Genomic DNA, 15,803 nt, shown 5'->3' with positions numbered 1-15,803 from the left:
ATTGAAGTATGAGCTTCGTATAACAGTTTGCCAAATCAGCTGCTTGATCGTCCGCGAATTTTCTCTCTGTCTGTCTAACTATCTGCCTCGCTCGGAACGTTAAGCTTTCCAGGCAAAAGCTCACTCTTAAAACGCCAGTCAGCCAAATAAGTCAAGTGGGTTCTGCAGCACATGGAAATCGGCAAGCGGGAAGCACAAACTGAGATAAAGAAAAAACTTCAATTAAATTGCCTATATTTCGGTAATTGTTCATACAAAACAGGGACAGAGCAAATAAACAAAATTAAGGAATTCTTAGTAAATAAACTAGAGCTATGTGTCCGGCTCTCTCACTTTCTCTCTCTCATCGCTTCCAGTGAGAAATCTTTGCTGATCGGTCTCCGTTCCACATTCGTCCGGGTTTTACTCAGTTTCCATTTGGACTTTTGGAGACGCTGGTCGTCGCTCTCTCAACAAACAAAAACAGTCGCTTGTAAAGATTTCAAGTTTGCCAAGAAGGTCTCCTTCAAAATCAATAACCAGAAGTGTGTGTGTGTGCGTTTGAATAAAATCTTAATATTTTTTAATTGAGTTTCTGTGCAACTTAACGTGTTCATGTGGCGCCCCAATTGAGTGGCTCTTATTGCTTTAATTATCGGAGTGTTAAGTCTGACATATAAACCATGTATATATACATATAAGCATATGTATATATAACCCACTGGGAGTGAATGTGTGTGATTCACAGTACAGTTAGGATTCGGAGCTGGAAAACTTGAGCCACAACATTTCACGTCGGATTACGAATTTAAATTGTTTTCATCGCTTGGAGGAAACCGCTGTGTAAGTGCTAATAAATTGATAAGCTGATTTGTATCGTCAAATGTAAGTCAAGATTGTGTAAAATGATTCTAAAGAAATGAAGGAAATCTTCTTGGAGAAAGTGCGTGCAAGTAAACCCCATGTGACATAGATTCGTGTATTCAATAAATCGCGATATCTAAGGTGATAAGAAACCGATAAATACCATATGTAGAGCCAGCTAAGATAGCAATAAATGTCTATGAAATATTCAAACTTTTGCGCAACTCAATACTTCGCAATTTAAGAGAGCTTTGTTGCGCCAAGATGCAATTTCTCAACCAAATTTATTCCAAACTGCCACTTAAATTTACATAAGACTCTGAAACCAAGGCGTGTTCAGCTTTGTTCTACACTATAGATCATCTACAGCATATGTTTCTTAGGCTTAACTGTAGTTAATGACAATAAAACATACCGGAACTATTATTATTAGCAACAGCCATTTAAGTAATTTATTAGTTTATTATTTGCCTCTGTGAGAATACTCGTCCACGTAGTAACGAAGCGCTGTGAAATTGTGCTTCCATTTATACAATTAAAAAGCTTTTAAAATTCAAAATATGTAGTGATAAATTGAAAATGTTTTACTGGAGCTGTGTTCAATGGAAATGAAGCTATTGTGCCACAACTAAGCACCGTTAAGAACAGTGTTAGGGTTTACCAGATACATAGATCATTTTGGTTACTTTTTACCGTATTTCTTTTCGAAAAAACTATAAACACTTCTTTTAACAAGTTGAGAAAGTAGTGAAGATAGTCTTTTACTATCAATAATTTCTGATAACAAAATTTGTGCCTCACAGATAGGATAATATTTTTGTGTTTACAAATAGAAGAACTTGTAATATGTTTCTAATAGTCAAGGGAAAATATTTCTACAAGAATAATATAGAAATAGAGATTTCTCAATGTTTTTATGTTGCTGCCCAGTGTGTTGGGTTTTGACACAGTTTTCATGCTATCCATGACAATGAAATTTTAAAGGTCGTGCCAGCAGTCACCTCAGCCGCAAAATAGGTGATGTTGCCCTAAAGCCAATATGTACTATGAATATTCAGTGCTAGGAGTGCCTTCTTAAGGCACTTATCTTATCTGACCCCAACATTTGCACTTTTGACTTTGCTTTTGATTTTTAACAGAGAACCATTTATTGAATGTACTGTATTCCTAGCAAGTTTCTGTTTTGTTCTCGTCGCAACGATTCTCAAAAGTAAAACGTACATTTTTGTTAATTGCCATTAGGCAGGGGCGGACGCAGAAAAAAATTTTGGGGGGGTCCGGTCGAAAAAATTTTTCGTTTGGGGGGGGTCCGGTCAAATCAAAATTTGTAGTTTATATGGTTGAAAGGCCGTGTGCTGTAAGGGAATTTGAAAAAGTCTGCGATTTTGGGGGGGGTCCGGACCCCCAAACACCCCCCTGCGTCCGCCCCTGCCATTAGGTAAAGATTAATTAAAAAATAAAAACATGTTTTCAACCGTGTAATTTGCCTTACGTTCCAGTTGGCGTTATATCACTGATTATTCCAACAAATCACCCTACTAAAACAGATAGTACACATATATTTTCGATTATGACCCGCAGGAGGTGTCAATCAATTATGTTGTTGACATTTAGTTGCTCCACGTGGGCTAATCTAATCGAAAACATAATTGTAATTCGCTGCATTTAGCCGGGCTTCTCATTGGGGTCGTACAAATAATGGGAACTGATTACAGCGATTGCGCTGATAAGATAGTCGAAAATAGATACAAAGCACAGTTACAAGCTCACTATAAGTGGGGATGTGACTCATTGGAGGTGGCGGTTTTGCGGGTCCTACAATAGAACTCGCACTCGATCAGCGTTTTGGAAAGGTTTGTGAACCCCTAAGAAAGCTTTGCAAAGCTCGCGCAACATTCCGCGCGAGAACTGGTTCTTTTGCTCTCCGGATGACCTTGTGGCCAGAGCCAGAGTTTGGTTTTTGCACAAGATGCCAAGATCGTGGAAAGGTTTTCGGGGTATCGCATTTCCAGTGGCTCGGGGAACAGCGCAAAGCTTTGCCAGCTGTTTTGGAGTTCGCAGCTGTTTAGCCAAAAGTCTGCCTCAGTCTGTCCCGCTCTTTCGCCAAGCTGGCGGCAGCGCGCTCTCGCTCTCTCAGCCGTTAACCGCTTTGAGCGGTAGGAGCTTTGGCCAGCGGCGCGAAGTTTGGTTAATATTGTGGTTAATATTATTAAGCGGAGTGACGGCAACGTTGGCGCAACGTATTTCGCGGATCGCAGATCTCGGACCGCCGATCGTGGGGCGGTAATGAGAGCTTTTTGCCGGGGCTCCGAGTGTGAGTGGTGAGACTTGTTCTGGCTTTCGCGTGGCATTTCTCTCTTTCTTGGCGGTCTTAATGCGACGTCGCGCTAATTTCGGCTCTGCAACTTCCGTTAGTCGGCGGCCCGAAAAGTAAACAAAAATGCTGCCTACCACATGCAAACGTGACAATTCCGCAGTCTCCGCCTGAGATGCATCTGTGCGATACAAAAGAAAGCTTCCGAAATCCCACATGCTGCAGAAAAAACAAGCCGCAATTACGGGCCATTTTACTTTAATGAAGCCAAGTGCCAAAAGTGAAATATGCGAAAGCAGAAAATATCCAATAATTTGTGCGTGTGTTCGTTGGCCATTGTGCAAAACATTTATGAGCTGGAAGCGCCAAAAGCCAAATACGAACGAAATATAAACAACCCACGAAACATTCAGGGCTTGTTGTATTTGCAAAACTCGAGCTTGTGTTTACGCAAAGATAACGAAATGCCATGATAAAAATTTAATTAATTATTTTTCAGAGCAGGGCATTTTTGATGTGGCCGAAAGAGGACATTAATTTATAGAAGTTTCAACTGAAATTATTGCCATTCATAAAACTAGATGATGGTTTACATAAAAATAAAGTAATTGCATTTAAAATTTGTAAGCACATTATTCTAAAATCCATAAATAATGTACAATCAACACAATCCTTTATTAGAGCCGCTCGTTTAATTTTCGGCCCACAAAAATCGCTTTAAGCTTTGCATCCCCCACTCAATCGAGCTTCATGGCAGATCAATCAGTTACTCCCTGCATCAATCGACAAACGTAAATGCGGTAATTATAATTCCTGGTTTAATTAGCCACCGCAGGCCGCCAGAACCGAAACAGTTTACATATGCAGACCGCGGATGCGAATGCAAAAATGAGCTGTAGGCGACATCAACGAGCACCAATAAAACCAAAACCAGTAAAACCAAAAATAAAATAAAGCGAACCTAATTAGCCCATCGAAATTACGCACGCAAACAGTGATGGCCAAGACCGTGGACACCAAAGGCAGCGGCCACAATGGCGACTCGCCGCTGCAACTGCACTTGCCACCGGAGGCGCCCTTGCAGGTGCGACGTCATCGGCGCAGCATTTCGCAGCTGATGGCCAGCATGGGTAATGTCATCTACAGATTGAGATACGTGGGGCATAGATTATCTAACTCTCGGCACGGAGACGAAATTTCGAGGTTCTGCGTCACCGTCACCGTCGTGAGATAAGAGTCAACCAGTTTGTGGAATATCATCAGCCTTAGAACTGGTTTTCCAAAAAGGAAAATTTTCTTGACGCAGAATTTGCATATGCTTTATTGGGGAGTGCTAAAATAAAGGGTGTTGTTGAGGAAAACAAAATTATTGGGACAACAAAGAACTGATAACGGCCAAGTTGCCTAAATAACAAACTAACAAAGCATTTACCATTTCCTTGGCCTTATATAAGCCACCGCCAACTTCTTGCCCCACCAATCGCGTGTCGGACCTCCGCCTAACGGTGCCATTAGTTAATGAATCATAACCGATTTTAAAATGCATGACACGCCAAAAGCAACCAACCCATAATGCTATAAATGTATTGTGCCTTATTTACATTTGCACTCACTCGAGTTTACAGCAGGAAGTTTCGATTTCTTTGGCATTGTGTGTAGGTCAGATATAATATTCGTTCGCGGGGTTTAAAGACCTTTTCAGGGGGGACTGTTTTGTGTCTACACCCCAATTGCAAAACCCTGTAAATAAACCAGATTCCTGATTGCAGGCCTCGGCTTTTCAACTTACTGTTAAAGTGCATGTGAGGTTATTATCTGACAACGTTTCTGAGAAGGCAAACCTTTTTTATACTAAGAAAATGATATCTGTTAAATACTTGCTACTTAGACTGATAAGGCGTAATTTTTCCTAATCGATTTGAAGTACTTTGAACCCTGTTTTTCCCCTTTCTATAAATTCTTTTATTTATTTCTTTAAAAACTATTTTAAGTAAAGTACTTTTCATTCTGAACCATTATCAACAGGAAGTAAAACTTAAATACATATACTGGAGTTTTATATTTGCATATGTTTTACAATAAACACTCATTAAATCATCATCGGCAACCTTTTGCCCGATGGATTGATTTTGTTTTTATGATAACAATTTATATATTTTTCACAATATTGTTTCATTACTCTTTAAACTTATCTAAATGGCAAATAAGTGTTTATTAAAGTATTTCAAGATATTTAAAGTTTATATACACAACTGAGCGAATGTGCTAATGAATTCCGCAAAGAACGAGCTACGAAAGTGAAAAGGTGTCAAGAACTCGGAATTTTATTGAATAGGCTGTTAACTTTTATTAGAGCCTCTTTAATTTCACTTAACCGAGGTCGATGACATAAGAAATGCTCTAGTATTTAACGTTTATATCCACAATTTACATTATCGAACTGGCTACTAATTAAGGAAACCTTTCATCATTTCAAAGTTATTTTATATTCCGCGATTTATCGCACATCTAAGAATGTCAAGGCATACAAAGGAGCTCCTATTTCTGGCACTCGGTTCAAGTATATTTTGTTTGGTAACTTCGTGCTGATAACGAAAAAAAAGCTCGGCGATAAGGTAAATGGCACACTCTTTGTTTTTGCCTCTTCTGGAGAAACAAATTTAGGTCTACTCCCGAGAATGCCTGCCAAACTAACTTGTCCATTAAAAAGTCTACGACTGTGGCAGTTTCTCGGTAAGACTTTAATGGCACCCCTGAAGATAGGGTCGATGAGTAATCCCCCAATGCCATAGGTTATTGACGCTCATAGGCAAAACCTTTGCACTTGCTCGAGTTTGTTCTTATAATTAGATGTTAGATTAGAAAGGGGAATATCGAACTTGAAGTTAATGTCCATCAAACCTATACCAGCATGGGGGCTTTATGAATTTAAAGAGCGTTGTACTTTTTCGAATTGTATACATTTACGAATATAAGGGGAAATGTTAATACACTGCGTCCGGGTTGAGGACACCTGTTATCGAGTGCTAATCAAAGTACCTGACTAAAATCTGATTTATGTAATTTATTACTGTCAGCGATAACGACAGCTTTCCCTGTGCTCTTTTGTGAAGCAATGCCACATCCATAAACCCATTTAACCATCATTGTGCGGCTCTACCTACTGTGCAGTATCTCGTAATCTATCAGTTGCGCAGTTTTATTTGGGCTCTCTATCTAAATGTCATTCGGCCAAAAGAGTTCTGAACGAAACAATATTGTTGGGATATGCATAGGGTTTTCCAGATCCGCATGTCATGTGCCTTTGGGAGAAGTGAAAACATAAATTCTCTTATCAGCAGACGACTCACGTGCACTTAAATAGAAGATTTGCTGAGAGAGATGGCATCTTGTGTACTCAGCTCGAATTAGCCCCAAGGTTCGAGCGAGTTCCTATGTCAAGTTCGCCCGAAATTAACTGAGCTCAACTACAACACATGTCGTGAGCTGTGACCTTGGGCGAGCTTCTGTTTCGAGTGGAGATAACATGCGCCAGTTGTTACGATTTAATGGTTACAACTTACAGCGGTTAAGGAAGGCCAGAAAAGCTCCGACTTTAACTATGCACTCGATGGAGTTATCAGTGTTCTGTGCTCGACTCACAGAACGAAAGGTGCACAGCTGTAAGTGTAGAATTAGTGAGCATAGGTTCCCTTTGGTTGGAACCGCAAAAGTTAATTTGGGTAATTGAGAGCCGGAGCCTAGAACTGGTCGAAGTACTTTCGTATGTCGTGCGAGTACTGATAAGGCCTTAAAAGAAACACAATATACACTGCTGGTATATATAACAAATAGTTGTTTGAAGTTTATTTTGGCGTATGATAATTTCCATATTTTCACTAAATAGTATGTAGATAAGCATTTCCCGACTTTTCCACATCATAATTTTTGCCACCGATACCCAGTTAGAACTTAAATGTAGAAATCTATAAAAACAAGATTGTTTTCGTTCGTTAGTTCGATCCTTACAACGTTAGCGATTATGTGTAGGGGAGATGTGGGGGTTGTGGGCATAGTTTTGTTTTTGGCTTATAATTACCGAACTAGTGCATATTATTTGGACATATGGGTATCTGTGTAAAGCTAGAGACCTAAGCTAACTAATTATGAAGAAACATACTTGATTTTGTCATGCGAAAAAATTTCATATGGACTTTTGTAAAATCGTAATTTTCAGCTAAAATTTTTTTTGGGGGGTTGTGGGCACCCTGGGAAAAAAAGCTGCAAATGGAATAATATGGAAAAAAAAACCACAACCAATATCAACAAAATGACAATTTATTTATTTCAAAGACGACATAGGCGTTATTCATCGTCGGAAACACAATTTTGACATGTATAATGACTGCCCCGCATGTCCACACATTTCGGAAGAAAAGCTCGATCGCAGATGTCACAATTGAGTGATAATCCCTCTCAGCGGGAGAGGATCCTTTTCCAAGAGCCTAAGATTTCTACAAGAATGTTCTAGAGGGTTCCAAACAAATTTTGAAAACAATTTTACAAGAAATTGTAGGTAATAAAAAAATTTGCCAAAAAAAAAAAACGGGTGCCCACAACTCACCCAATTTTGGTGCCCACAACCAACTTTCGCAGACATTAAGAAGTAATTAAAAAATGTGTTTGCATAAATTTTTTTGGTTCAAATCGATATTGTTCCATTTAGTATAATGCTTTGACTAAATAAAAATGCATTACACATACCTTTTTAATCGATTCACTTTAATTGATACACTATTGAAAATCTTTGAATAAAGTTTCACCACCTTTTCCAAGCACAAAAAAAACCAATTCGTTCATTTCAAAAAGCAAACGCGTTCGTTTACTTTGATATTTGGCATAAATCATACATAGGGTAATTGCTTGCGAATGACATTACCAACAAAAGTCAATCTTCATTTTGTGAAAATATACCTACGTAGGGGTGCCCACAACCGACCCATGCCCACAACCCCCACTTCTCCCCTACTATATGTATGTATGTATATGTACGAGAAATAACAACGATCTTATAATTTTGACCCATTCATTTTGTAGAGATTTTTCAATATTTCCTATCTCAGCTACATGATAAAGTATTCCGATTTTAATGAAATTGGTTTCCTTAATTTAATCGTCTTAAAAACTGGATATTCCAGTTTGTATGATAAAAAACATAATAAAACATAATTTCTGTTGAAAAAATCCCACCTGCCAAAAATCATGTTAGATGATAAAAACAACGGGACATTTTTTCCCCGTTTTTTTCCCAAAGGGAAGGGAGCTATTCGATATTATATTATATTATATATTAAAAGCTAAGTAATTTCAAAAGTCGCTTACCAAGAGTGCTGCTAAGCTCAGGGCCGGCGAAACGTTTTGATTCCAGGTGGGTTATTCTCCGGACAAACGATAGGCGGGGGTCGTCTCATGAATTTTTAATAAAATTTAACATATTGTTCTGAACTGATTTTATGTTTCTTTATTTGCTAAGTCAATTTTTAAGATCACTTTAAGGTTTTCATCTCTGTTTTTCAAGTGGGTAATTACCCACCTTCAGAAGTTTCAGGCGGGTAGTACTACCCATAATACCCAAGCCTTCCGCCGGCCCTGGCTAAGCTTGTCAAAATCCGATGAATTTGTTGTACAGCAGTTAATAAAACGATAATCTTCCTGTGAGATTACCTATCCAGCAATTGAATATAAAGTTTAGCTTAAAGAAAAATGATCTTTTTTCCGAACAAAGCAATTGAGATAAATGCAAGTTCGCGTCACCTGCACAATGTAAAATATTCAGTACATATGTTTATAATTCGGACACTTATTCGTTTTTCTGTTGGTTCTTACTATCTTCTAAAACGTACATTGATTGTTTGTGTGCCTTTCATTAATCACAGCTCCCGTCCCGTTTCAGTTGAATATCCCACGGACGATGTGTACCGGCCCACGCACTTCGCAGGCTATGTGAACAGAGGCTACGATGATATAGACAGTTCCTACTACTTTGCCCAGTTCGAGGCGATGGCAGAGGCTCGCGGCGGGGGGCGGTCCTTCCGCCCTACGCAACCACCGACTCGGACGTCGAGCGCGGGAGCGGGGAGGCGGATGGCTCGGCGGAGGACTCCAACGTCGAGGAGGAGGAGGTGTTCCGGGACTGCACGGACGACACGGCGGCCGAGCAGCAGAACCGCTGCCTGCCCGAGTTCCAGTTCTCCCTGGTCGAGTCCGAGTACGACGAGACCCTGGCCTTCCCGGACTCGGTCACCATCCTGTCCAACGTGGGCGACAAGCCGGTGCTGGTGGAGCGCAAGGAGACCGACGACGACGATGAGGAGTTCGACGACGAGGAGAACAACAGTGTGGTGCTGCGCCACGAAATTCCCTTCACCAGCATCTACGGGCCCAGTGTCAAGTTCAACTCGTTCCAGCGCAAGGTCTTCATCCCGGGACGCGAGATCCACGTCCGGATCGTCGACACGGAGCGCAGCGTCACAACACATCTGCTCAATCCCAATCTGTAAGTGGCTTTTACTGGTGTGTGTGTGCTCATAGCAAAACATATTTTAAGGTTTAAACTTTAAACTTATATTGAGCTGGGTTCCCAAATAATCCAGGAACACAGATCACAAACTTTCGGTTATTAATCTAAAATAATAATACCCTCAGCAAGGGATTTTATAATGAACTTTTCTAGATAGCAAAGAAAATATATTAAACAAAATGACAAAATCCCACCGGACTGTATTTAAATTTTAAAATACAAAATAAACATACTGTCGGTCTAGCAATTATAAATGTAATTTGTGTTCAAAAACATAATGTGAACAGATCGTAGAAGTTCTTTGCAAAAAAAACCATTGTTAAACATACCGCAACCTAGGTTGTGTTTATGTGCTGATACTGTTCTCACACGCCTTTTTATCCTTTGGTCAGGTACACCATCGAGCTGACCCACGGCCCCTTCAAGTGGACGATCAAGCGGCGCTACAAGCACTTCAACTCGCTGCACCAGCAACTGAGCTTCTTCCGCACCTCGCTGAACATTCCCTTCCCCAGCCGCAGTCACAAGGAGAAGCGCACCACGCTGAAGGCCACCGCCAGCCAGATGGCCGATGAGTCCACGCTGAAGGACCTGCCCGCCCACACGAAGGTGAAGCAGACCAGCACTCCCTCGGGAGGGGAGGGCCACAGCAGCAAAACCGCCAACAGTAACGGCCACAATGCGATGGCCATAGTCACTCCCAGTCACAGTTCGATCCTGGCGGGGTTCACGCCCCGTCGCATTCAGAAGAAGCGCAAGAAAAAGAAGAAGCGCAAGCTGCCGCGATTCCCCAACCGCCCGGAGAGTCTGGTCACCGTGGAGAACCTGGGTGTCAGGATCAAGCAGCTGGAGGACTACCTGTACAACCTGCTGAACATCAGTCTGTACCGATCTCACCACGAAACGGTAAGTGTTCAGTGATAAACACTTTCTGATAAAGTTGGCCTAAATTGGACTGTAGAATTAGTAATGAAACCCGGGAGGTTTTCGATAATGACTGGGCAAACATTTTAGATAGTTAATAGTGATTAAGGAAACCAATAAGTTTAAAACCAAGAATTTAACTAATCATCCAAATATTGCCTTGAACTCACAGCTGAACTTCGTTGAGGCGTCGAACGTGTCGTTCGTGCCGGGCATGGGCATCAAGGGCAAGGAGGGCGTGATCCTGAAGCGGACGGGCTCCACGAGACCGGGACAGGCGGGCTGCAACTTCTTCGGCTGCTTCCAGAAGAACTGCTGCGTGCGCTGCAACTACTTCTGCTCCGACGTGGTCTGCGGCACGTGGCGCAGCCGCTGGTTCTTCGTGAAGGAGACCTGCTTCGGCTACATCCGGCCGACGGACGGCAGCATCCGGGCGGTGATCCTCTTCGACCAGGGCTTCGACGTGTCCACCGGCATCTACCAGACGGGCATGCGCAAGGGCCTGCAGATCCTGACCAACAACCGGCACATCGTGCTCAAGTGCTGGACGCGGCGCAAGTGCAAGGAGTGGATGCAGTACCTCAAGAACACCGCCAACTCGTACGCGCGCGACTTCACGCTCCCCAATCCGCACATGTCCTTCGCGCCGATGCGCGCCAACACCCATGCCACGTGGTACGTGGACGGCGCCCAGTACATGTCCGCCGTGGCCGACGGCCTGGAGGCCGCCCTCGAGGAGATCTACATCGCCGACTGGTGGCTCAGCCCCGAGATCTACATGAAGCGCCCCGCCCTCGACGGCGACTACTGGCGGCTGGACAAGATCCTGCTGCGCAAGGCCGAGCAGGGAGTGCGCGTCTTCGTGCTGCTCTACAAGGAGGTCGAAATGGCCCTCGGCATCAACAGCTACTACAGCAAGTCCACGCTGGCCAAGCACGAGAACATCAAGGTGGGTTCAATAAGTTTGGTTATCGATTGTGGAAAGCCATTCAGATTGGTTCTTACTATATCCTGCCAACTTAAACATCCAATCCGTTCAAAGAGCCGTACTTAAGATAAATTTTTTTGTACCAAACTTACCGTACCGAACTTTTCCTGCAGGTCATGCGACACCCGGACCACGCAAGAGGCGGGATTTTGCTGTGGGCGCATCATGAGAAGATAGTGGTGATCGACCAGACCTATGCGTTCATGGGGGGCATTGACCTGTGCTACGGTCGCTGGGACGACCACCACCACCGCCTCACGGACCTGGGCAGCATATCAACGGCCTCCTTTTCTGGCAGCACGCGCCGCACGCCCAGCCTGTACTTCAGCAAGGACGACACGGACTCGGCGTTCGGGTCGCGAAAGTCCTCGCGGAACGCCCACTACGAGACGTCGGCCAAGGAGCGGTCTCCGTCTCCTGCGGCGGATGTGCCCAGTACCAGCATAGAGCTGAGGACCCTGAAGCCCGGCGACCGCCTGCTGATACCGACGACGCTGGTTTCGAGTCCCGGGGAGACGCCCGGAGGGGAGTCGAGTGTGGCGCTGGAGGGGATGAAGCTGAACACGCCCGAAATGGAGCGGAAGAACATGCTCGATCGGCTGAAGAACAACGCGATGAAAGGCGCCCGCATGGGCAAGGACTTCATGCAGCGGCTCACAGCCACGGAGGCGGCGGAAGAGAAGCCCGGCGAGGTGTTCACCATCGAGTCGGAGGACGTGACGGACCACGCGGACCGGCTCACCCTGAACGCCGCCTGTGGCGGACAGGAGGCGGCGGTGACCGCCAGCAGCACGCAAATACTCAGCGAGTTCTACGGCCAGGCGAAGTACTGGTTCGGCAAGGACTACTCCAACTTCATACTCAAGGACTGGATGAACCTCAACTCGCCGTTCGTGGACATCATCGACCGGACGACCACGCCCCGGATGCCCTGGCACGACGTGGGCCTCTGTGTGGTGGGGGCCTCCGCCCGGGACGTGGCGCGCCACTTCATCCAGCGCTGGAACGCCATGAAGTTGGAGAAGCTGCGCGACAACACGCGCTTCCCCTACCTGATGCCCAAGAGCTACCACCAGATGCGCCTCAATCCGCACCTGCAGCAGGGCCGCCAGAAGCGGGTCACGTGCCAGCTGCTGCGCAGCGTCTCCGCCTGGAGCTGCGGCTTCATCGAGGCGGACCTGGTGGAGCAGAGCATCCACGACGCCTACATCCAGACGATCACCAAGGCGCAGCACTACGTGTACATCGAGAACCAATTCTTCATCACCATGCAGCAGGGCATGGGCGTGCCGGGGCCGCACAACAACGTGCGCAACCAGATCGGGGAGACCCTCTTCAAGCGGATCGTGCGCGCGCACAAGTGGGTTAACCTCGTTCCTATCCAGTGACTAGCCGCTCTAACTCGTGATTCTTTCAGGGAACGAAAGACCTTCCGCGTTTATGTGATAATGCCGCTCCTGCCAGGGTTCGAGGGCGACGTGGGTGGCAGCACGGGCATTGCAGTCAGGGCCATCACGCACTGGAACTACGCTTCAATTTCTAGGTGAGCTTCCAGCAGAGTGTCTCTTTGCTGATTGCGTATTCAAATGCAATGTATCCCTTCCCCCTTTTGTCCAGGGGACGCACCGCGATTCTGACCCGCCTGCAGGAGGCGGGCGTTGCTGAGCCGCAGAACTACATCTCGTTCCACAGCCTGCGCAACCACTCCTTCCTGAACAACACGCCCATCACGGAGCTGATTTACGTGCACTCAAAGCTTCTGATCGCCGACGATCGCGTGGTGATATGCGGCTCGGCGAACATCAACGACCGCTCGATGATCGGGAAGCGGGACTCCGAGATAGCGGCCCTCATGATGGACGAGGAGTTCGAGGATGGCCGCATGAACGGCAAAAAGTACCCGAGCGGAGTGTTCGCCGGACGCCTGCGCAAGTACCTGTTTAAGGAGCACTTGGGTAGGCTATTTGCTTTTAAGTATCCTTGACGGTCTTACTCATCCTCTCATACCGTCATGCAGGCCTCCTGGAGGGAGATAGTCGCTCCGATCTGGACATCAGCGATCCCATCTGCGACAAGTTCTGGCACGGCACCTGGCGCAGGACCTCGACACGGAACACGGAGATCTACGACGAGGTGTTCAAATGCATTCCCACGGACTTTGTGAAGACCTTTGCCAGTCTCCGCAAGTACCAGGAAGAGCCGCCGCTCTCAAAAACGGAGCCCGAGCTGGCCGCCAACCGAGCCAACGAAATTCAGGTAGGTAGGCTTCCTGGTGGTAAATGTATTCTGATAATTCTAGCGGTGAAAAAAAGATGTTCTATGATTTTTGTTAAAGATAAACTTGATGCTTTTTTTATTCTAATTCGTTATAAACTTTAAAACTTTGTTGCATTCATGGAGAGATTCCTTTTTTTTATTTGTTTGAGGTACTAACCATAATTGCGCGTCATATTTCGAAAAGCTTTATTAAGCGCTAAATTTAAGGAGCCCCTAAATCATTTCCTAATATCATAGCAAAACTAAAAACATAGTTCTGACATTTAATATAAAATGTTAACGAAATTTGAGAGACATTTTTGTTATGGGGGTAGCCACTTTTAATAAAGAACAAACCCAAAACTGTTTATTGATATCCAAATCTCACTGCTTGTTTTAGGGTTATCTGGTCAACCTGCCATTGGAGTTTCTCAACAAAGAGGTGCTCACGCCGCCCGGAACCAGCAAGGAGGGCCTCATTCCTACCTCTGTATGGACATAGTCTGCCAAATGTCTCCAAGAGGCAACTAGCTATAAGAATTCCTTGAAACACCTATAATCAATTACAGCCCCACCCAACCAACGCGCTTAAATTGAACGCTTGTCATTGCCAGGACATACACTTTATATATTGTATGTTGAACAGTACCCGTAGGTTACTCTAGATCTTACCAAGTACGCAGTTATGCCCTAACAATAGTTTATTTATTTTACTCTGTTTGTCTATGTCCTCAAGTAGTCTTAGATCCTTGTTGTTATTCTTTTTTATAATGTTTAAACAGTATTTTAGACCGATTTACAGATGTTTATTAAAGTGATATGAAGTGCAAATGAATAAATACAGGTCTGAATTGTTATATCATGCCGTTGTTAATTCTTTCTTAAGGTCTTATCTACATATTCTGTTTCCTTGGTTAAGGGATTTTTACATAGATTTAATGTGAGTAATTATAATTTAGCTCTCGTTTAACATTGAATGCTTGCGTACAATTTTGAGCACGACCAATTTGTTTTTATTCGCTTATATTTGGTTTAACCTTAGATTTTTACCAAAGATTATTACACAAAATCGACGCTCTCCGAATGTGTTTACACTTGCAGGGAGAGGGTCTAGACCCTAGAGTTTTTAAAGGAGCAAAAGTGGTATTCCCGACAAAAAAATTTAGTATACAATGTAGTGTATTTTTAATCAGAATAACACGGCATGTCCATACCGTGCCTAGCTATCAGTCTATTTTAAAATCCTTGCATTCCGGATCGGCAACTATATGCGAGTCGAGTCGATTTTCGTTATTGTAATGCTATACAGTAGAATCCTGTTATAACGACTCCGGTTATAGTGTCCGTCTGGGTATTGCGACGAAAATTCGATGGCTTAATTGGTCCCCAGACAGACTTATACACTTAAATCCTTCTGCTTAGTGCGTCTTCCGGGTATAACGACGAAAAATCGTCGGTCCCTTGAAAGTCGCTATAAGCGGATTCTTCTGTAATTACAATAAAAACTAAAGTTGTTAAAATTCTATCGACTACCGAAGTTGAAGTTTACACTTTTTTCTATTACTAACTTGCATCTAAATTTTTTTAGACAAATAGATGATCTGCTAACTTGATATAAACTTGATATTAAAGACATATCTGTCACTTCAGGAAATGTGGCGGCAGTTACTTCTCTAGGACACTTCTTCATAACTTCTGGCAGAAAATTCTTTGTACCTTCTGAAAGGATACATCTTCGTTACTTCTAAATTATTTTCGGAACTTAAATTTGGAAGACACTCCTCGTATCTTCTTGAAGTCACTTATTTAATTCTGCGACTATAAAGTATCTATAGTCAGCAGTGACAAATATTGTCACTGTCCGACAAAAAATTAGTTGTAATTAGTCAACTATAAATAAGGCAAAACGGCAGCACTGT

The 15,803-nt window shown here is 43.7% G+C and overlaps 1 protein-coding gene across 1 annotated transcript; it reads left to right on the top strand.

Moving 5' to 3' along the window:
• The first annotated feature begins 3,226 nt into the window (after positions 1-3,226).
• On the top strand, positions 3,227-14,741 carry LOC108094306 (phospholipase D2). The gene is given in 10 exon segments (XM_017194827.2): positions 3,227-4,287; positions 9,090-9,206; positions 9,209-9,692; positions 10,109-10,622; positions 10,813-11,589; positions 11,742-12,988; positions 13,046-13,171; positions 13,246-13,583; positions 13,646-13,884; positions 14,285-14,741. Coding segments are annotated over 10 exon segments (4,077 nt in total). The 5' UTR covers positions 3,227-4,154; the 3' UTR covers positions 14,387-14,741.
• The last annotated feature ends 1,062 nt before the right edge of the window (positions 14,742-15,803 follow it).

The sequence above is a fragment of the Drosophila ficusphila genome, unplaced genomic scaffold, assembly GCF_018152265.1.
Source record: "Drosophila ficusphila isolate 14025-0441.05 unplaced genomic scaffold, ASM1815226v1 contig_414, whole genome shotgun sequence".
Taxonomy (NCBI): domain Eukaryota; kingdom Metazoa; phylum Arthropoda; class Insecta; order Diptera; family Drosophilidae; genus Drosophila; species Drosophila ficusphila.
Note: the sequence above shows the minus strand (reverse complement) of the source record. Positions and strands in the feature narration are given on the sequence as shown.